The sequence below is a fragment of the Nilaparvata lugens genome, chromosome 3, assembly GCF_014356525.2.
Source record: "Nilaparvata lugens isolate BPH chromosome 3, ASM1435652v1, whole genome shotgun sequence".
Taxonomy (NCBI): Eukaryota; Metazoa; Arthropoda; class Insecta; order Hemiptera; family Delphacidae; genus Nilaparvata; species Nilaparvata lugens.
In genome coordinates, this window is record NC_052506.1 from 88,690,543 (window position 1) to 88,715,502 (window position 24,960).

General features: G+C 32.3%; 1 protein-coding gene and 1 long non-coding RNA gene across 6 annotated transcripts in view; one reads left to right on the forward strand and one right to left on the reverse strand.

The window, feature by feature from the left end:
* LOC120350627 overlaps positions 1-23,460 on the reverse strand; it is a 68,386-nt gene extending 44,926 nt beyond the window's left edge. The window contains exon 1 of the long non-coding RNA XR_005570953.1: positions 23,395-23,460. This is a non-coding gene — a long non-coding RNA (uncharacterized LOC120350627). The remainder of the gene's footprint in view (positions 1-23,394) is intronic.
* Positions 1-24,960, forward strand: part of LOC111059427 — a 79,064-nt gene that overhangs the window by 29,643 nt on the left and 24,461 nt on the right. For all 5 annotated transcript variants that reach the window (XM_039424969.1, XM_039424971.1, XM_039424968.1 and 2 more), the window contains exon 3: positions 4,457-4,542. In XM_039424969.1, coding sequence (XP_039280903.1) covers positions 4,457-4,542 — 86 coding nt within the window. The remainder of the gene's footprint in view (positions 1-4,456; positions 4,543-24,960) is intronic.

Here is a 24,960-nt window from a genome sequence, read left to right on the forward strand (position 1 = left end):
TAAATCTATTATAGGTTTTGAGGATGAATCTCAACTATTTCTGGATCAATGCTGAGAAATTGTACTAGAAACATTGGTCTCGTAGTATTTTCAAATTTAGATTTAGGATTCAAGTCGATGAACCAAAGTTCACCCCATTATTCATTATGGATGTCTCTTTATAGTAGAGTTCAGTGATAAGAGAAGTGAATGATAAAATTGATGCAATCTTTCAAATTTTCGAAAAATGTTCAAATCTTAAGAAATACCTTATTTCAGTATTCTCAAGCCATTTAGTAGACTGTTGAGTGGTAAATTAAAGTTTCAAAAACAAAACTTGTGAATGATATTCGAATTGCAACTGACGCACAAATAATGTCATATTTTCTGAATAAGGTATGAGGTAGCCCAGTGTAATCGTATTGGACAGGTGACATTCTCAATAGCTCTCCAAGGTCACTAAAATGTCATAGAATCATGCCTTTCAATTTATTATATGATAGATGACACACTTTGATGAGAAGGAAATCTGATATTTATCTCCAGATAGATATAAGTTGAGAGAGAAAAAAAGAGGTGGAGAGTGAGTGAGATTGATTGATTGATTGATTGAGTACTTTATTTATGTAGATTACAATATATACTGGCTTATACACTTATATACAATAGCTTACAATACAGCAAAATCATAGATGAATTTACATAATATATAGAGAGAGAGAGAAAGAGAGAGTGAGAGATGTTAATTGTTATGGAAATAGTTCTCCAATTGCATAGTAATCTTGGCTTTTATTCTGTATACATGGAAGAGATGCGAAGGTAAGGCCGAGTAATGATTGGAAGTATGTGAATTCATTCATGATGACTTCATGATAAAGTCACAACTTTTTTGTTTGCCAATTTAAAACACTCTAAAGTGGTTTGATATCCGTCATGAGCTTGTAAAACGTTTATTCTCATAGAGAGAGCTTACTTCAATTGTATAAAACTAGATCAACTCTTATAGGACAATGGAAAACCACAGTTTTATTTTTGTCACATCCAAATTTTTTAGTTTTGTACACAGGACTGCAATTTCGTGTTGGAACCAACAAAATAGTCTATTGGAACCAACACATCTTCATCCAACAGTAGACTATTTTGTTTTCAATTATGGAGAAATTCCACAATATCAATTACTATTCAACAAATATTATCTCATAGGACACTAAATCGAATTTATTCTCTCAAGAATGATCGAGGTCCACAAATTAACGATTCAATATAATGAGGTTTCTCATGTAATGGTTGATTTGCGCTTGCTCCAGTCGAAGATTAGATTGAAGGTTTCCCAGTGTAACAAACTTTGATCCTCCCCTGTGATCTGTGAAAACTCGCAACTCACTCTTTAGTAGAATATGAGATTAAACTACTGACTGATTTCTCAGTCAAAACCTGAAAAACTTTTTTTACCTCTATATTAATTTAATTCCATTTCATTTAATTGCTATTTTTCAAATCCACACAGCATGAAGATGAGTTTCCTTTCACTTGATTTGATGTCAAGTTGAAGTGATAACTGATAACATTAATTTGAAACTGATAAAAAGTGTATTATAAACTGACTTCGAAACACAATGGACACAGCATCATATCGCAGTGAGACTATCAGCAACTGCTCATCACGAACTCAACTCTTCGAGAGAACTCGAAGTCGTCGCATGAGTAGGCGAATTGCCAAGAGGATTTATAAGGTGATTCTCAATCATTTTGTTCTCATACTTTGAGTGGAAGCAATATATTATTATACAAGACAGTTTTCCTTACTCAATCATAATTAATTCTTTCACAGTTTTGATTCCGACAATGGCTGCAGCTGATCATTATGATTTATTTTACTGTGCAACTCTTACCACTGTATAATGAAATATATACTTAGAAGAATTTCAAACTGGCAGCGCCTACATACAATATTGCTAACATTATAATTCTGAAACGCTTTGGCCCAAATTCACCAAAAACGAAAACTAGGTTTGAGCGGCAGTTGGTTCTAATTCAGATTATTTTGAATTGGTTTTGTAATTGACCGAGCAATGAGGAATGCAATATTGATAACTCGAAGTAGCTTATTATTTTTTCTCCCGACTTTTCTCTGCTTTAAACTCGTTAAGCCCTTAATGATATTACCATAGTTGTTTTCAACAAATTATTAGCATTCTAATACTAATAATTATAACTATTATTTAGGATTTTCGTTAAATAATAGTTATATATTAATTAGCATTTGAATAAATGCATTCTCTATTTAATTTCATCTATAACTGATAATTATAATTAATATTAATAATTATTTTCGATAAAACATTCCAAACAGCCATTAGTTGTTTACACACCGATATCTCGCCGACACGTCAGGACAGGACATAAGTCACTCTGATGGAGGCTGTGGTTTTTAAATGCGCGAGGTCCACTGTTCATAGAATTACTAGTATATTTTTTGTTTATTTAGAATCAACTGGCGCTCAAACAAAGTTTTCGTTTTGGTGAATTCGGTCCTTATTGTATTGATTGTTGTATTTTTGAAAGGCAGAATGAAGTTTCATTTTCATTACTTCTATATCTTATTTCAAGCTTGTCTACAAAATAAAAGTAATTTCAATAAATGTAAACGAAGCCAAAAAATCGTTAGTTTGATGTAATAATTACGATGATATTCAATATCTATTTATTTATTACATTGTATAAAACTACCCGACTTGAGGAGAGGAGTCACAATATCAATATAAATCTAAGAAATCAACTTTCTTTCATTTTATCAGTATTGATAGAAATACTGATTGAATCATAGGAATTGAAGTGTATTTCATCGCAGTAGAAATCAATTACTGAATTGGAAAAAAGTACTTCGTAATATAAAATTGCTAAAATTGAGAATGTGATTTACCACCCACTTAAAATCATCGTAAAATGTTTAATTTTCTTACTTTCTATCAGAAAATTTTCTGGTTTTATATCGAATCTGCTCTTGATCAGTAAATTATTGTCCTGATTACTCATTATACCAGTACTATTCTCAGTAGATCTAAAAGTGAAGGCATTAGTAGAGTGGGAAGTTTTATGATTACAATGAAGTAGGAAGCATGGTTTGCAATGAAATTCATTTTTATAACTGTTCATCAGATAAACCATTCAATTATTAATGTTTTAATGCAGCAATTTTTCAACATTCTCTCCTGATGAATCAACCATTATTCAATACACCATTTCAAGAAACGCCTATTCAAAAGTAGACATAGAAAAATAGACACAAATCTTCATTTTTATGATTTATTGCTTACCTAGGTAAACAATTACTTTGGTACTTCCAATTACCAATTAATTTTGGTACTTAGTGTACTACCTATAAAGTACTGTGAAAACAGCAATTGGAAAAATACTGTATTGTAAAATACTCAATGAAATAATGAGTTTTATTGTTAATGATGTTAACAATTTGGATGATTTTAATTCTTATAATTGATTAATTTCAAGATTTCCAGTTTCCACACTCTACAACTAATACCATAAAATAATAATTTCTCTGAAAAATATGTAAAAATTCACAGTTATTTTTTCAGAAATTACCGAAAAAACTTGTGAAAAAGGTCCAATATTGAATCCAACTTGCTAACGAAGATGTGAAATATGAGTTTCAAACAGCCCACCCAAGAGATTAGATGTTTCTTCATTTGAATATTCAATTGTTCAGAATCAGAAACACACATGTGGTATGCCATTAGCACACAGTAACGTTGAGAAAGATCTAGATTCAGACGGAGAGTATAGGAACAGATCGATTCTACTAACTAGAGGTTATTCATTAATCTGAATCTGAATCTCAATGTATTAATTAAATGAGGTCTACAAGCATGCAATAGTGGTAGGATATGCAAAGAGATCTTCTCTTTCGAAATAACTGTGTCACAACACACTTTCCAAACTATGATGTTTACTGAAAACAATTGTTTGTCCATAACAAATAGTGCTACTGTTAGTCATACTGGTAGTGACACTGATAGTGACACTGATAGAGATATTGATAGTGATATTAATAGTAACACTAATAGTGATATTGATAGCTATATTGATAGAAATACTGATAGTGTTAGCACTGATAGTGATATTGATAGTGATACTGATAGCGACACTGATAATAATAATAGTGATATTGATAGTGATACTTATAGTGACAGTGATACAGTGTCACTGATAGTGATATTGATAGCAATATTGATAGTGATACTGATAGTGATACTAATAGTGACACTGATAGTAATACTGATAGTGTTACTGTATTCCATTCTTTATCAACTTCGCAAATTATCAAGTGAAATGACATAAAGAGTTAATGAATGAGTCATGAACGGGTAGTAGTACAGTTTTTCAGTACGGTACACCATACTGAAAGTGTTTTAAAATGATTTCATGGAAGGATTTCTAAAAAGTTGTATTTTTACAGGGACAAAATGGATTCGAAGAGCTTCGAAGGTACATCAAACAGGGAGAGGATTTCTGCAAGGATCTTACCTCAATCTTACAAGAAAGGTAGGAAAGTTTGATAAAGTTAATTCTCCCTTCTTCAGTTGATATATTATTATCTGAAACAACTTCCAGAGTAAATCTGATTGTTAGTCCAAGACATTTTAAAAATATAATCCTAGATTTGATTCCCAACATCATGTCAATTTTTCTAAGAAATCTTTCTGTTACGGTAAAGCTATTATTTTACAATGTATTTTAAATGTTCTGATTTACATTGACTTACATGTTGAGTAAAGGCCGTTTTGCTCTATTATTCTATGAGCATCTTCTTATACCCGACAGCATACTATAGTAACAAAGAATGAATAACTTAGTTACCACAACTCAATATTTTTCCTGGATATCCTAAATTCGAGATGGTGAATGAGATATAATATAACTCATATTTATAATGATTTGAAAAAACTTTAATAATTCAAGTAAAAAGTGTTCAATAAAATTGGAAAAATCAATCTATATACATAAAAGTGAAATGGCACTCGCTCACTGACTGACTGACTGACTCACTCGCTCGCAGAACTAAAAATCTACCGGACCAAAAACGTTCAAATTTGGTAGGAATGTTCAGTTGGCCCTTTAGAAGCGCACTAAGAACGGATTTGGAAACATTTCCAAAGATACGCCCAAAATCTGCGTTTTTTCAGAGTTAGCGTTTTCTCAGCTTTATCGAGAACAAATGAACAGAAAATGTTCAAATTTAGTACAGAAGCTAAGCTAGGGTGTAATAATGTTGTGTTAAGGTAGGCGCACACAGATCGTCATCGGACGGACGGCACGCATCGGACGGATCGGATGATTAGATTTGATGCATTGTTTTCAATATTGGAGTGCGCATACCTATACGGATGCGGATAGGTATGCGCACTCCAATTGAAAACAATGCATCAAATCTAATAATCCGATCCGTCCGATGCGTGCCGTCCGTCCGATGACGATCTGTGTGCGTCTACCTTTAGAAGGAATTTGAAATAACGCCAAAGATACGCCCAAAATCTGCGTTTTTCCAGCGTTTTTTTTCGCTTTCTCAGCTTTATTGAGAACAAATGAACAGAAAATGTTCAAATTTACTACAGAAGCTCAGCTGGGGTGTAATAATGTTGTGTTAAAAGGAATTTGAAATAACGCCAAAGATACGCCCAAAATTAGCGGTGTTTTGCGTTTCTCAGTTCTTTCATCAAGTATGGACAGAAAATGTTCAAATTGCACTAAATAATTGAAATTAATCGGTGATTGAATCGAGCGAGGAAGTACCCTGACTTTTTGATGGAATGAAGCATGCTCAAATGGAAAATGCAGGCGAGCGAAGCGAGTCCGCTGATCTCATTTTTGGACGATCCAGTCGGGGGTCCCTGGCTAGACGGATACGGATATGGCGAGCGGAGCGAGATAAACATAAAAAAGATAATAAAAAAATAAACACAAGACATGGAGGTTTAAAATACAGAATTTTATCATGCTATGGCATACAAACTAAACTAATTAATGATATTAAATATCAAGTAATAAAAAAATAGTTTGGAATAGTGGACTTTCTTGTGTCACAACTGTGTTATGTTTTTCTATTCATTACAAATTCATCAGATAGGAAGACCGATATTATGAACCAGACAAAACGATTTATTAAGACAATCTGCTACCGCAACTGATAATTTGGTACCAACAAAGCAGGCTAATTAAAACTTTCGGCGTTATGAACTGGTTTTGAAGAGCAGATTGCTCCCGTGATAAATACGTATCAACATCGATATAAATCACATTCGATAATTTTGAAACAACTTTTACTCTCTGTTTAACGGAAAACTGACAAAATTTATGAAGAGAAATTATTATCCTTCAATAGAAATTTCCCAATCCTGTAGAACGAGGCATCAGACCAATCAAGTCAGAGAGAAATCCAATCTATATTTTGAAAGTTGTGAAGTGTAGAATTGATGGGAAATGTTGTCATTAATTGTAGTTTTCAAAGCTCAATGGAACTGGGAGTGTTTAATTAATAATAGCAAAATATGAACTCAAAACGACGGATAATAAATAAACTTGAAGCTTAAGTATAGAGGAAAAAGTAAAAACGTATTTTCACAGCCCCCATTATTTGCAAGTAACAATTAAAAAATCACTGCACTATTGAAATAATAAAGCTTAAATATATAAATATTATATATATATATATATATATATATATTATATATATATATATAAATAATAATAATGTTGTCAATACCACTATATTTGTTCAAAATCAATTTAAATTAAGGAACCAGGTTTCATGGCAACACCTGCCACATCTTCATCAACTAATTATGATAATATTGACAACATCAACTTCTTATTCTTTCAATTATAGAGAAATATCACAACATCTCTTACCATACAATCAAATTAATAGACTATTGAAAATTTTATTGAAAATTGAATAGACTACCTACCACTAAAAACTAACAGTCCAATTTTCAAAACCAACATTTTTACATTGGATAATCAATTAGCAAAAGCACGTTACTTTGAGGAATTTGATAATATGTGATGCGCTGACATTTAATTTTCAGTTCTTATTGCCCTGAATCCCGCAGTTGAATAGGCTACCTACCACTAAAAACTAACAGTCCAATTTTCAAAACCTACATTTTCACATTGGATAATCAATTAGCTAAAGCAACTTTGAGGAATATGGTTATATACTGCAGAACTAGTTAGTCTAGGCCTACTAAACTATTATCGTCAGGCTTATTGTGGTTTTTTGAACTAAACGATTTCATAACAACTAATTTTTTGGTAAGTTTCTGTATTACATCAAACTCATTAAACCTATTTGAGTAGTTCGATAATGGCTCAGCCATTAAAAGAAATTCTCCGAGTTTTCTGCGGTAATAGGATGAACAACAGAACATTAGACAGGCACGCAAGTTATGGAATAATAATTTTTCTAAGTGGACGCCAAACACTCGCAAGAAGCAAGTAACCCACGGTAATTGCAAGCAAGCAAAGCCAGGAAACCTGAATCGGTTTTATTGAAACAAAATTGGCCGGTTGCAAAGAGAATCCATTTAAAACTTTCACTTTTTTGCCGCGAAACCAGTCAAAAGATGGTCCCGTCGAGAACAGGTTACAGGGCTGGCCTTATTAGATGTTTCAATGGTTTGTCTTGGCTGGTGAATTCAGAAACTGATCTAGACACTCTAACCAGTCAACTTTGTATACTATATCTATATCCATGTAGCTTCAATTCTGTACACTAATGCATACATAGTACAGTGTAATCTTGTTTGCCATGTCTGTCTGTCGTCTGGTCACCTTGCTACACCAGTTTTGTCAAACAATCTTTGCAAGGCGAGTGGCGAGCACAATGAAACAAAATAATGATATTATATGTTATTGACTCTCCTCAATTTATGTAACGGTAGGAGACCTTGAGTCAGTTTATTTTTGCTCCGAGCTGGGGCGAGTTGTTGAAACATGAGGCGACGGCCAAGAAGTGGAAACACCGGACTTGAATAATATTAATTACACTCTTGCAGTCATCGTTCTTCAATCATTAAAAATGATCGATTATCAATAAATTATAAATTATTAGAACGTTTTCAATTCTGGACAATACTGGATGAAGATTCAAAAACAGTATGGCCCGGTTGCAAAAAAAGCCGGTTAAATTTTAATCGTGTTTATTTTGCAAGAACCAATCAGAGAAGGTGTTTTTGAAAAGACGGCTTCTTGATTGGTTCTTGTGGAATTAATCACGGTTATAATTCAACCGGCTTTTGTGCAACTGCCACTATGATATTTGTATATATTTTTTTTCTATTCAAGTTTTGGCTTCAACTCTTCTCTCTGCCTCTCCCCAATGCCATTGGAGCATTGCAATGACATTTTGGCACTGTATCTATCAGCATTAGCCAAAAGTGCATTAGGGTTCAATAAGCTCAAATAGAATGCATTATAAGTAGGTAGCTTACATGTCATGAATTTTATTATTAAAATATTCGATTTTGCTCACTCTATTTGCTGTAGATAGAAGAAACTTTCTTTTATTTATATAATAATGAATTTATTTCTTTGAAAAAACAATGAAACTTTCAATCATTCATTAACTTTTACATAATAGATAATACTGTCAATCATACATGTAACTTTTTGGAAAATGTCGTTCTTCCGAGAATTTATTTAGGGGAGTTACCGTAGTTATTTGATAACTGATATGAAAATCTAGCCAGGGACACATCAAGTGATTTACAATGAGAACTAGAACTTAAAATTAAGTTTCAATGATTGAAAAAACATTAACACAACAACAAGTCTTGGATTATTGAACTGAATTGTAAAAATGGTTCACAATTTTTGATGTTCGGAGAGAAAATGCTAGATTTAGTCTCTTTCATCAAAGGATACAGATCGTCATAAATATAAGTTCATCCGAATGTGAGAGGGGAGAAATAAAATGTCGAGAGAAAAATGAAATAGGCTACAGGAGTATTTTTACATTCCTTGCCCTATTACCATAGGTAAGGAAAGTATTACTTTCCAAAAAAAATTAAGGTACCCTAATTTCATGTTTTCTATTTGTCTCAAGGTCCTCTCAGTCCAAAAACATGATTTTTGGTTGTTGGTGTGTGTGTGTGTGTGTGTGTGTGTGTGTGTGTGTGTGTGTGTGTGTGTGTGTGTGTGTGTGTGTGTGTGTGTGTGTGTGTGTGTCTGTGAACACGATAGCTCTATTCCTAATTAACCGATTGACTTGAAATTTTAAACTTAAGGTCTTTATACCATGATGAATCCGACAATAAGGAATTCAATAAAATTCCATTCAAAATGGCGGAAAAAATGGCGGATAATGGCTAAAAAACCATGTTTTCACGGTTTTCTCGAAAAAGGCTCTAACGATTTTCTTCAAATTTATACCCTAGATAGCTATTTATAAGCCCTATCAACTGACATGAATCTCATTTCTGGGAAAGTTGCAGGAGCTCCGTAATATTCCTGAGAAGAATGAATTTTGTTAAATTTCTATCACAATTTTCTCAAAAATGACTTGACCAATTTTTTCAAATTCATACCCTGTATAATTATATATCAGCTCTATTAACTGGCATGAGTCTCCTCCCTGAGAAACTAACAGGGGGTCCAACCCATCCCTGAGAAATTTACTTTGTAACCTCCTTCTCGTGCGTGAGGTAGGTAGGTAGGTAGAGCATTTTATTCAAAAGAACACAATCATGGTGATATTTTATTTGTAGAACAGCTGTTTTAACAACTTTAAAAAAAAAACTCAAATTTCATAATTCAAACAAAGGAAAATGTACTTTGAAAACAATAACAATAGTATAATCGTAGTTTTAATTATTTAGCTGCACAATCGGCATAATGTTATTTCCCTAAATCATCCTCGTTTAAGAATGAGGCTTATAGATCAATGAGCAAGGAAAGTTGTGTGAGTGTACCACACCAGATTTTTTAAATATAGGATGAATTATTACAGTAAACAAAATTACATTGCAACAAAAGATTGGTTGATAAGTATAGTAAATAACTAACTTATTTCATTGGTATCAATACACATAACTTATTATTTCAATACACACATCGTATTGTTAGTGATTCTATTATTTCGTCCAATTATAATAACGGTATCCCTGCAACTATCTTCATTCCTGTCATCGCCGCATTTATCAAAATCAACAAGCTTTGAAGAAATCGAATCACTTCTACTGTTGATGTGAATGTGTGAGAAATCTTATGAAAAATGTGTGAGAATAAGATTGAAGTCTTATTTATCTTCTAGATCTGCAGACTCGATAAATTATAGCCAGAGTTTATCATGAGCCTTTCAAATCTGACAAGCGCAGGCTCTAGATCCGTTACACTTTATGCACCTTCTCTTTTTTCTTCTCTCGCATTTCTCCTCAAAGGTATGATGAATACTAACCATCTCCACACTTCTCTATTCAACGTAGTATCCAGCCCAAAGAAAAATCAGCTTTATTCTACTGATGAAAAAACACCAGGAAAAATTCACAAGAATAAATCATGTTCATCTGTCAATGAGAAAAATGATTAGATACACAATATTGAGAAAACTAGGTTAAGCTACATTTCTACGTTTTTGTCTATTACCATTTGGTCATGAAACCATTACGCGGAAGAACTTCTAATATATTTCAAAAACGTAGTTGAGCCCACGATTTCAATTATCACTGGCAGAGAAGATTAATAGCTGGACTTTCATTGAGAAAAACAATTACAAACAGGCATTCCTTATGTAATGGATACTTTCAAAATACTGCTGGAAACGTTCCACTAGGTCCACAGATACATTCAACAGTATATACAGCCGAATAGTAAACTCAAATCGTCATCATTATTATGACAATGATTTCTACATTGCGATTTATTCAGATATATTTATATTATTAACTAGTAGACAGTAAATCGTGATTAACAATAAATTCTAAAAGAAGACTTCGGAGATATGTTGATTTGAGTTAGGCTATATTTCAACTGTATTATATGCAATTTGATTTTATTGAAATCAATCCAACACAGGTTTAGCCTAAAGAGGAGAGGGATGCACTGTGGTTTTTTTCTGTTACATGCTTAATATTATTATCTATGTTCAATTATTATGCTTAAGGTACCTATGTATTTGTATTACCAATTGTAATGTTCAACCATTATGTTTAATGTATGTATTTGTATTACCAATTATTGTAAAAATGCAGTGAAATAAACGAATTATTATTATTATTATTATTAATCCAAATTCTAGAATGTGACCAATCTCAAAAAGAATCAAATGACAGTTTCATCTAATTCTAGCCATTTATAGTTAGTTTATACAACGGAAAATTGGATTACTGTTTGAAGAAAATGACTTGCAAACTTTGTGATTAGGAATTTTTAAATTTGTCGAATCAACATTACAATATCGGGGCACCAAGGTTCGCTCGATATTTTTATTTACCGTATTGATAAACAGAACACAATTTCACAATAAACAGAACACGAGCATTTCATCGTGTTTTTTACAGCTGGCTATAAGTCAGCTTATGAGTTTCGGGGATGCGATATTTTGATTTTCCACAAAATCACTCGCTCACTCACTTTTTTACTATCCACAGACGACGGAAGTCTCAGCTGTTTCAGCCAAGGATGAATTATCCTTTTAATGTTGTTCAGCGAGTTTTCCCAAGGATGAGACCTAGTGCAATCAAATTTTTATATCATAAACCTACTATGTTCCAAATTTCGTGAAAATCGTTGGAGCCGTTTTCGAGATCCGTTGAACATAAATAACCAGATATAAATACAGAAATTGTTCGCTTAATATAATAGGATTTAAATGAAGGTAACGAGCATTTCAGTTCATGACAAACATGTAAGCTGCTCCATTAGTAGACAATGAAACCCTGAATGGAGGGTAGAGATGCTCTAGAAGTTTTGTCCTTCACACGTTCTCAGTATAAAATATGATCCTATATCAAAACATAAATATCTACTCAATTTCTCGAATATCCTTCAGACTGACTTATTTGAAGGAAAGAAGAAAGTTACATGTATTTCTGAATGTAATTTATCCACAATTCTGGAGCCAGCGACTTTGAGAGGCAGCTGTATACTAAACTTAACTTTTAAAAGCTTATTTGACATTTAAAAAGTGTTTCTGCTACAAATAAAAAACAGAAAACAGTTCTTTGACACTTTTCTGAGGACAAACTGGAAGTCACGGTCACGAAGCTGACTTACAAGTCAGTTAGCTAAGAACTTGAAATTCTCAAACATGTTTTGTGATGAGAATGAGAGACAGTCTGTAGACAAGGAGACCACCCTCTTAGCATAAGAAAACAGTAAATGACTAGTATCTACTTATTTAAATGCAATGACTTCATTTAAACACTATCTTGTTCAAATATAGGTAGGATAGTTGCTATTCATCATATCTTTTCCCACTGGACTAACAACAATCAATCTTTTTATTTGTGTTAATTACAAGTTTATTTTTTAAAAGACTATCAAGGATTAAGCCAACTAAAGATTAGTCCAACAGAAAACTAAAAATGTTGAATCATAATGCAAAAAATGGATACTGCCTGGTTATCTTAATCTACTATACGGATAACTTTCAACAGCAATAACAAAATCCAGTTCCAGATATTCTTAATCCCAAATCAGGCACTGTTTCTCAACAAGAAATGTTTCAGGAAGCCATTACAAAAAACATCCAACATATTAATTAAATTCTTGAAACAGCATAATAAACACGATGAGTGAAATTTGAAAATCATCTTCGAAACAGATTAAGAAAACGGACAAGATGAGATGAATCGATTCAATTTTAAAGTGCGCGATGCATCAAACTGGAAAGTGCTCAGAGAAAGTCCAGAACGATCTCCCCCTTGTGGATATCAGACTCAATCTCCTCTCCTCATTCAGTTAATGGATTTCCACAAACCTATGCAATTATCTGCAGCTCTACTAATGCATTTATCAACGGCTACATTTTCTCAATTCCAACAGTTTCTTATCACTACGATAATCTGTTATTAATTTACAATGAATTTTAAAACCTCAACAAAAAATAGGTTGGAACTTAAACTAATCTTACATTATATATGATTTTTTCATTCTTATTGCTATCAGAGTACAGTATTTTATCTGTTTGGCCTCTTTAATAGTTTTTGCAGTGGAAGATTCAAGATTGAAAAATCAAGTCAAATAACATGAATTCTAGTGTTGTTCTGTTGAAAATAGTGACTGATATAGGACTGATAACTAGCATACATATTACGTACGGTACCTAATATGAGTATGAATGAAATACTCGTAATTTACTATAAATATGAATAGAGCAGGAACAGAAAAAACTTGGGGGTTAAGAAAGAATCTAACTCATTATTGAACATCGTGATGAATCTATTTTTCCAATAAAATTGTTAGTGACTTTTACAAAAATCACTTTTTGGTTATAATAGGCTATTGCTTAAAAATTGAAAGAACCTTGGGAATTTCTTGATAGAAGCCTGGAAGGCATTAGTATCTATTATACGTTGGTTGACATTGCTTGATTTGAGTTCCATCAATCATTTCAACTACTAGGCTTAACTCACACTTACGCGACTCAGGTCGAGAAGAGACTCGACTCTAGTCGAGAGCATATGTTTTCAAATGGTAACAGTAGCGGAGACTAGAGTCGACTGGTCTGAGTGTCACCATTTGGAAACACAATCTTTCGACTAGAGTCGAGCCTCTTCTCAACCAGAGTCGCGTAAGTGTGAGTTAAGCCTTATTCGAACACGGATATTCCTGAAATACTAATAAACTACCTACTAGAAAAATCACTAAAATTATTACTCTATTAGTAATACAGGAACTGAAAGAATAGTTACTTTTAAAAGTATTCATGTATTCACTGATGATAACACAGCTTTGTCATTTAAATTCTAACAAACTAATGAATGTGAGCAAATTTTGCATTTCAATTTCAAAGTAAATGTCCAAATGCGAAAAGAAGCATGTAAAGTTGCATTTGAATAACGAAATTACAAAAGGCAATCTCCATATCTTGGGACTCTGCACTTGAATGTTTTTAGTGCTTAAAGAATAATTAGTTTTTTAAGCAACTTTGTGACAATCAAATTTATATTTCTTTACAGAATGTTTTAAATACGTAGTACGATAATTGATGATGGTTATTTGTGGGAAGCTCTATTCGTTCTACTTGAAATACTAGTAATTTGAAAGACTCAAATTGATGTGATTTGTTGTTATTATTATGTTATAATCATTCTAATACTTCAATTATTTTCCCGCTGAGAGAAGATACTCTGCGAGAAGAACACATAATATTATATTAAAACTGGTTTGATAAAACTTATTAATTTTTCAACTTAATAAAAGCTTCATCTTCACTTATAATTTCATACATTAATCTATTTATAGATAATAATTTATGAAACTGTTAGATGCAATTCGTGTAAATTAATAATATTGTAGGCAGTAGAAAAATAATTCGTGATTCGCGTATAAGGATAACTTGCTCAGATTTATCTGCCAATTTTCCAAGGCCAGCCGCCAGTTGAGGATAAAAATCTCATTCAAATAAAACTACAATAAATCCTATTGGGGAAAACCTGTAGGTTTCAACCTGGACTTTTTACTGGATGTAGCAACAAGACAGCTGCCGAAGTGTTGTTTACAAGTGAAAATTGCGGAGTTGTATCTTCATGTGGCAATGCATTCTTCAATTTGAAATAAATCTCAGAGAAGTATAATAAAAAGAGAAAGGGAATGGATGAGTATTACTGATCAAGGAATCAAGGATGGCAAACTATAGAGAAACCAAGTTACATCGGCTTTATGTTATTTGTGATAGTGATGACATGATGACACTGGTTCAAACTTAAATGCAATGAAAAAATAATCATAGATAATACTATAATCGCGCACAGTATAATTTCATTAGATTAGAAATATAAATATACAGCTATACTTATTTTAGCCACTTTTAATTACAATAGAACACTATTACTCTATTAATTTCACTCAAAGTGGTGGTACAAAGTACACTGTATATCCATCAATGATACTCTTCTTTCAAACTACTTTTAGTTGAAAGTGTGAATAATGGTCACAAAAATGAATAACCAGTTATCACACTTATCAAAAAAGTTCAAATTAATTGTATTTATTTGTTTCCGTGTTCGTCAACAAAGAAAGAAACATTTGTTACGTCTGTCGAAAGCTTTACCACTGCCTATGCTTTGTCATTGATAATTAACCTCAATTTCTTTAGTTGTTAATTGGACTGATTTGAAAATGCCATCAAGAATAAGGAAGAAGACCAGTCATCACTTGAAGATTGATGATTCATTAAATGGTGTAGTGGAAACCGCCTACAGTGCCACACAGTACCACACAGTACTAGCTCAAGGCTAACATGATGACTGCGCAAACATAGCCAAGTACTCTACAAAAACAACTACAACAATGCAAACTCATTGTAGGTACCTTATATTGAATGAGCATTCAGCTATTTGAAACCAACATTCAGATTCATAAGCGGTTTCGATATTTGACAAATGATTGATGCAGGTTTGCTCCTCACATGATCTCTTGTGTCTCTCATGTCTCTTCTCAAACACTCATTACTACACTCTTAAACCATCACTTTTACATTATTATAATCACTGTTATATTTTTAGAAAATATGTACTACTCAGTAATTTCGCATTTTTCATTCTTGAATCAAAGTATAATTTTTGTTTTTCTCTAGATATTATTGAAAATTGGAGGCTGTCTTAATAAACGATTTTCAAGATCGAGCCTAAGCAAAGTTCGGTAGACTGAATAGCAACCAATCACTAGAATCTTCCCCTTATATTAATTTACTACTTGAAATGGATCTCTAAAGTACGGCGTAGTTTTTGATAATACCCCGTGGTTTGGATCCTACCTGTAACTCCAATACTGTAGTCCTAACCTGTAGCTCCAAAATACACTTATCGACATCCTCTCCTTTGACCCACGCACTTAAGGCATCATACTCGGCAAAACATTAAGACCCAATAATATTCATCAAATCTTAAATTGATTTTGTCAAATTGACATCTATAACTACTCATGCTTTCCAAAAAGCTAAATCAATCCATTTAGAAATGTGCCGTGCTACCAATTTTTCCTTAAACGGTTGGAATAGCATTTAACACCTATCAACCTAAGGATAGTTGTCGGCTCCAATGAAATAGATTCTTGATAAACTGTGAATGGATCTATTGCCTATGAATGAGAAATCTAGTTTTCAGAGCAAATTAACTTATAATCTTCAGATGAAATTACACAAATACACAAAGAAAAATATATCTTAAGCCTAATTATTTCAGAGTTATTACGAACTAAAATACTTATCTAGTTTACAGTTGAAACACAGTGGCTATTGGCTTTAAAATACAAACCGCTATTTAATAATAAACTAGTACACAATAAACTTGTATAAAACTCAATTTAAAACATTAATAAATTCACTTAAACTGACAATAAGTCAGAGCACAAAATTACACAAACAACAGCCAGCCATGTTTTTAGAAGAAGAAAAAACAGGAAAAGCCACAAGTTGCAAGTCACGAAGCCAACGCCTAGTTCAGTATCGATTTTTACAGACACGTCACCAAAAAATTATAACTTACAAGTTTAGAATTCACATTCTACATCTGTTCTCAATAAAACTTTATTTTGAAAATGTTATTTTAAATTTTTATATATATCTCGATTTAAATAAACCATTTATCTAGTAATTTGTTAACCCTGCCTCGGTGACACCATGGAACAATGCAACAAACATTTACGATAATAAATTCTCCGTCAAAAATCTGTCCGTCTATTGATAACTCTGACATTTACTATAAAGTTCCATAGATCTCGAATTGAAGATTCGATTCCAATGTGAGAAGAAAAATGTAATATTACAAATACCCCCCTCTTGACATAAAAAAATTTTACTGTTTGAAAACTTAAAGAAAAAATTTACATTGACCCTAATGAAAATTGTTGAAATTTAAATTTGAGAACAGTAACAATTTTTTCTAGAAAAACAATACATGTCACCCTATAATTGAAAATTATTATAAAAATTCATCAATAGCGTTTGTTATATGTTTCCAAACAATATTTCAAAATATAGAATATCAATATTACTTTTGATTTAGCTTTATAATTTAAAGAAAAATATCTCAACAGAAAGTTTAATATGTAAAGAATAGTTTTTTTTGAAATTGCACATAAATTTAATAGATAGAAAAATTCAATTTTTATTGCATAAAAAAAATTTAGTATGTTGAATAAAAAAAATTATTATTATTATTATTTTTTTTTAAATGAATTGATGAATTGTTACATTTAATTTTCACATAAAATTTCAATAAATCAAAAAATGTTCATTTCTTTCACTATTGACGGGGTTGATTTTATTGATGCACATTTTGGAAAACAGTCCGTTAAGGCACTCAGTATGATTTTCAGTTAAGTGTGACTCCAATGTGATGACGTTAAGTGTTGGGCTGATCTGGATGCACGTAGTGTTGAGCTGATACTTGTAGTCGACTGATGCATATCAAACTCGATACAGGTGACATCTCAGTTAGCATTGCCTCATGCTTGTAGTAGACGGCTGCATACCAAACTCGATACAGGTGACATCTCAGTTAGCATTGCTTCATGTTTGTAGTAGACGGCTGCATTCCAAATTCAATACAGAGTCACATAAATTTTGTATCATATTTGTAATTATACAATGTACATTTCAGGCTTGAAATGACAATGTAATTCGTTTTTTGGAAAAGAGATAGACGCTGCATACAGGATTAATTTAGGTGAGGATTAATTTAGGTAAGGTTTGGTTTTTTGATATTTTCAGCTTTCAAGGTTTAGAGTTCTGCATACAGGAATAATTTAGGAGAGGATTTTTTGAATCAATTCTTTCATGATACTGTGACTGTTCTTCTGAATTCAAAGTTGTGAATGTGAACATGGATGGCAATTACCTCCAGGTAATGCAGTAGTGTTGAAGTTTGAGATACAGATTCAGCAATAAGCATTGGCATTGCTATTGGCGTATGCTTTGGTGTCGGCTTTGGCATCGGCGTTAATATTGGCATTGACGCAGGCATTGGCATTGGCGCAGATTTTGGCATTGGCGTAGCTATTGGCATTGGCGTAGCTATTGGCATTGGCGCAGGCATTGACATCAGCACAGGCATCGGCGTTGATTTTGGTGTTGGCATCAGCATTGGCGCAGGCATTGGCGTAGCTATTGGCATTGGCGCAGGCATTGACATCAGCACAGGCATCGGCGTAGATTTTGGCATTTTGGCGTAGTTATTGGCGTAGTTATTGGTGTTGATATTGGCGTAGTTATTGGTGTAGGCCGCAGCGTAGATTTAGGCGTAGTTATTGGTGTTGATATTGGCGTAGTTATTAGTGTAGGCCGCAGCGTAGATTTTGGCGTAGATATTAGCGTAGTTATGTCACACTAGTTTGAAAATCACCCAAATGTTCTTAACACTCTTCATGGCGTTCACTTGTTGCTGATTTCGAGATTCACATGATAACTATTTCAATGTTAATGTCTGTGCTGTACCTGTTGTCTTAAAATGCTTATAAACTAAGAAGAAAAACTTGATTAGGCTATCCATACAATCTAATACACATGAAAATTATTTTTAAGTATTTATGAAATTGAAATTTGTTAACATCTTATTATACAGTCAGCAATACATAAATTGTGAAATATGGACATATCAATGATAAATTTAAAAAAAAAAATCATTCATTTTCATCTATTCACTGTTCAAATATCAAATTTTAATCCATTCTTCAAAATAGAAATATAATTTCATAACACCCTGTATCATTATCAAAATTGTAAAAAACAAACATCAGATCATCACAACAAAAATTAATTTCAATACATATTTCAATAATTTCAGACAATTGGTCTTCTATTCACAATCATTTCATAATATATCTGCATTTCATTATCATTTAATATAACATTTCATTTATAGCAAGTTCATTTCACATTTATGATTTATCATTCAGGGTTTCAAAATTATTTAGTTTTAATTTTGTTCAAAAATTGTATAAAAAGCAAATTATTTAATATTGTTAATCATCGTTTGTTGGATACTATAGTTTATTTCGACTCTTCAATGTTCTAAACACAAACTACATTTCATGACAAAACTTTACTATCAATCATTAAACAAGAAACCATTCAAAACATCAATAATATTTTGCTTCAAAGGCAAACAATATTCATAAGTAATCTGCATCTATGGCAATCAACATAAGTAATCAACACAAAAAATATTATCTCATTACTGCCTCTCTAAGTCATAACCTCTGTTATTCCTTCTTTAGGCAATAATGGGTTTCCATCTCAAAAAACAATCACATACCAGCAAAATTCTAATCAACAAACCCCACTAAAAATTCTACATTCACTCCAGCATCCATTTCAAACGATAATCAATCATATCAAAATTTATAGAACAAACAAATTTAAAAATTTTGAAAAAGATATCAATCACAAAAAACTTATTTCAATTAATAATATAACAAAACGTTTTAAATTGAACCATTTATTTTTTTTTAAATAATTTAAAATTTAAAGACTGTATAATAAGTACAAACATTTCAAGATTATAATACAAAGATGATCAAGATGAATACTGGGTAAATAAATTCCCTAAAAAATACAAAAAAGAGAAATAGAAAACTGGGTAAATAAATTCCCTAAAACAATACAAAGAAGAGAAAGATTAATTAGAGCCTATCCTACATGTCAGTACTGAACTTTCATGAGGAAGTATATTTAATAAAATATACTACTATGGAATTTTGTAAATTCCAAGTATGACTCTAATTTGTTATAATTGTGAGCTATCACTCCCACAAAAACAACTGGTGAAGGAAAAAATATGTTGACTATTGTGACTGGGTGGAAAGTTCCTAGATGTCTGTAAGGCAATGTGATAGCAGACTCTAGTATCAGACCACAAAAACAAAAGTATGCAAAAGGTTTTACAAACATTTGTTGTTGCAGTCATAAAGTTTTTATATCGCAAACAAGTAGGTCAGATAATCGAGTCCAGCCGTATGTGGTTCACGCCCACACCTCTAAAAGAATCACACCTACTTGTTTACCAAAAATCCAAAGTATTGGACAGCAAAGAAAAAATAAAATGCAAAATGGGTTAAAAGCCCAGAAGAAAACTATAACCTAATTACATATGGCTTATGGCACAATATGCAATGAAAGATGAGAACATGGGACATAATTGCTCTGAAAAACCTAATTACCTAATATGATACCTAAAAAAAATAGACATGATTAAAATATGTAATACATGATGAAAAATATACCGCAAGCAAACAATTATTTACACTACAATGGATAGATTTTAGAAAAGTTAAGTTTTATCAACAAATTAAAGATTAGGAAAATAAGCTACTATTTCAACTTCTAATATTATTTCAGAAAAAATACAAATTTAAATGACTATGGACAAGATTGGTTAAGATATGCTTCATAGAAGAAATTTACTGAATATTACACAAAGACAGGAAAGAATCGAAAATTGAAAAGATTAAGGGCCAAGAAAATAGGCTACAGGAAAGAAAAAAGACACAATTATGGACTCTTACCATACACTGTGTAGTGATTATGCTATTCTGAATCCCGGCATAACACAGGATTCCTAATCATTGTGTGCTGGGGAATACCCTTTCATCATGTAACTCACAGTCATCATCTTGTAAATAAGCAACTTGAAACAACCTTTGAATACTAATACATCAATGGTGACTTTGCGTTTTGTTTTCTTCAATAGCATGATTTTATTCATAGGTTCATTTGTTTCAACAAAGCCGTTTTGCCTACAAAAGTTAGTCATGTTCACTTGAGAATGCATAGCATACACCTTTTCAATTCTCAGTTGAAAGTTGAACTCATCAACTTGACTCAACGCAACATTCATTTTGTTTACATTGTTCCTAACCTCCACAGAAAGCTGTCTCATGTAATCATTCACTTTGTTCATAGTTTTCCTAACCTTCAATGTAGCAATATTACTTTTGTGATAGTTGACTTTCAGTGAAGACAACTCCCTACCTACTTCTTTACTCAATTCTACTATCTCATTAGGGTTGACTTTTTCAACAACAGTAACTAGGCCTACATTGTCAGAAACTTGAATGAGTTGATCTTGTAACTTAACACTACTATCATCCTGCTTCAATTTGTTTTCATCTTCATGATTATCACTCAACGTTTCATGTGCATTTTTCAATAGAAGGTTTATACTAACCTGCTCTAGTCTTATGCTAGCAAATTCTTGCTTCATATCATCAAACCTAGCATCAAAATTAGCATTTTGCTCATCAAACAGTTGTGTTAAGGCAGCTATTAACTCATCATCATTTTTAATATTTTTCATATTGTATGCCATTTTGCTAGTCTGCACAGATAATATATTCATTAGGACTTGATCTCTCTTGAACCGATTTCCCACTCAGCAACAAACCATTCATAACCTATCAAGATATCTATCCACTAATAATTTCTATAACCAGGGATTTTATGGTGTACCATTTGGGACATATTTATTTTGTAACTCGGTCCCACCACAGGGGTAACATTTGCCGTGCTACCAATTTTTCCTTAAACGGTTGGAATAGCATTTAACACCTATCAACCTAAGGATAGTTGTCGGCTCCAATGAAATAGATTCTTGATAAACTGTGAATGGATCTATTGCCTATGAATGAGAAATCTAGTTTTCAGAGCAAATTAACTTATAATCTTCAGATGAAATTACACAAATACACAAAGAAAAATATATCTTAAGCCTAATTATTTCAGAGTTATTACGAACTAAAATACTTATGTAGTTTACAGTTGAAACACAGTGGCTATTGGCTTTAAAATACAAACCGCTATTTAATAATAAACTAGTACACAATAAACTTGTATAAAACTCAATTTAAAACATTAATAAATTCACTTAAACTGACAATAAGTCAGAGCACAAAATTACACAAACAACAGCCAGCCATGTTTTTAGAAGAAGAAAAAACAGGAAAAGCCACAAGTTGCAAGTCACGAAGCCAACGCCTAGTTCAGTATCGATTTTTACAGACACGTCACCAAAAAATTATAACTTACAAGTTTAGAATTCACATTCTACATCTGTTCTCAATAAAACTTTATTTTGAAAATGTTATTTTAAATTTTTATATATATCTCGATTTAAATAAACCATTCATCTAGTAATTTGTTAACCCTGCCTCGGTGACACCATGGAACAATGCAACAAACATTTACGATAATAAATTCTCCGTCAAAAAATCTGTCCGTCTATTGATAACTCTGACATTTACTATAAAGTTCCATAGATCTCGAATTGAAGATTCGATTCCAATGTGAGAAGAAAAATGTAATATTACAAATGTTAATAGACTCCTTTTCAATTCAGTATTTGATGGAAATGTATATTGTCATAATAAAATATGAGAGATAAAGATGTTAAGCTCTCCAACAAAGCGAGATTCGAATGTACGGTATAGTACTGTATTCATAACAAGAACAATATCTTTAATTTGATAATGTTTTCTTCTATATTTAATCATCATTTATTCTCTCAAATACCTGTAATACAAAAAAATGTATATAAAATTGAAATATTCTACTCATGAAGAAGTCAAATTCCGTTTTGTTGGAGAACTTGAGTACTAAATATTATTCAGATTTGTATGGGAACTGTTCCTCTTGGCATTTGAACGCGAAACAGGCACGGTGTGACCGGATATATGGATGCATTCACCCAGCCGCTACATCATGTCATGTTAACGGAACAATCAGCATCACCACTTGTAATCATCATGCAAGATACATCTCCTCACTCAACACTCAATCGCTCCTATTCCAGCATTCCTCACTAAAAGCTAATAACACGCTCGAATCAAAGTGGAGATACAAACATGCATTTCATTTAATTCCTACCAAAGTTTTAACAACGCTATATTTTTGTATATAATTATTACAGTGTCAAAAATTAGAATCAATTATTTGAGAATAATTCGTCCACTACCTACATCGAGAAAACCTGTAATATCACCACCTCATTGCACACTTACATGACTAACCACACTATAGACATTCAAAGTAGATAAATAAAAATAGAAATCTAAAAACCCTAATGACTTGATAATGGCATCATATAGCCGAACAATTTTAAAAAGGGTATTTGGATTTCTATTTTTTATTTATATTCAAGAGTAGCCCTAAAGGAAAAATGACATTCAAAGTAGGCCTACCTTTTTCTCCTCATCCTATTATTTTCTAAAGGAATCTTGCAGTATTTATTTCACCAATCTCTTCACCTATAAGCAAAAAGAAAAGTAAAAAGTTACTGAAAAGTAAAAAGTAAAAGAAAAGATAAATTAAAAAGACCCTTTGAATTTATCAAAAAGAATAAAAGAATCATTTATGATTTATATGAGTTTCTATTCATTTCATCCATATACTTACTTACTCCCAGGGCCATCTATATCTAAGTTGACATTTGGCCGCACCAACAAACTGTCTCCACGTAGTTCGCTCCTCAGCATCTCTTTCTGTCGCTCCAAGTCTCTCCATGTCAGTCTTAACCTCCAGTTTCATCCATATAATTATATTTTCTATTTCTACTTCTTAGTACCAATGTATAATTAATTATCCCATAAAATGTCTAATACTTGAAAATATCGATTAATTCAGTGGTGCACCCACTCTATATAACCCAAAAACCCTAACTCTAGTACTAACCCCAAACAAACGAAAAGCCACCCTCGCAAAAAAAGGTTCTTGGTCAATATTTCAATCACTGCTACCAAATATTGTTTTGGAACCCCTCCCCCCAAGAATTTCGAGGACGCTGTCTCCCCTGTGGGCACCCCTGATTATTGACCGAGCGAAGTGAGGTCTAAGATTCAAGTAGATTGTTTTGCATTTCTCTTTATGTTTTTATGTTCCGCATTTACAGCGAAACGCGGTAATAGATTTTCGTGAAATTTGATAGGTATGTTCCTTTTTAAATTGCGCGTCGCCGTATATACAAGGTTTTTGAAAATTTTGCATTTTAAGGATAATATAAAAGGAAAAGGAGCCTTCTTCATATGCCAATATTGGAGTAAAAATCAGACTATAGAATTATTCATCATAAATCAGCTGTCGAGTGGATTATAAATTGCATGCAGTGAGGCATGAAATCGACAACTTAAAGTAGCATAGTATTTTCTCCCGACTTTTTTCTGCTTTCAACTCGGTAAGCTTTTGATGATAGTAGCATAGCTGTTAACATCAAATTATTAGCATTGTCGATACAACAACCCAAACAGCCATTACTTGTTTAAACACTGATATCTCGCCGACATGACAGGACAGGACAGAATTTATTCTGATGGACAGTATTAGAGGAGACTGTGATTTATAACTGCGCGAGGTCTACTGTTCACAGAGTTACTAGTCTGATGATGTATAAATGAATGCAATCCTTATTCAAGAGCAGTTAATCATAGAAGAATACAAACTAGTAAGTTGTGAAGAGATTGCTTTGTTGTGTAAGTGAATCTGGAAACTGAGCATTCATTTCAAATGAAAAGCATTCTCTCGAATCAAATTATATCCCAAGAAGGCATGGCGTTGAATGGATGGCAGAAATTAATTTAAGCTCTCATGACATTAGCCTACAAACTTGACACCTGAAATATAATAGCATTATTGAATCTCTCAACAATATCGTGATGTTAATGGCTGCACACTCGTACCGTTAACGCGTTTTGAATTACTGCTTTTATAGAGCCAAATAGCTGACATTGTGATATGCCATTAGTGGTATGGGC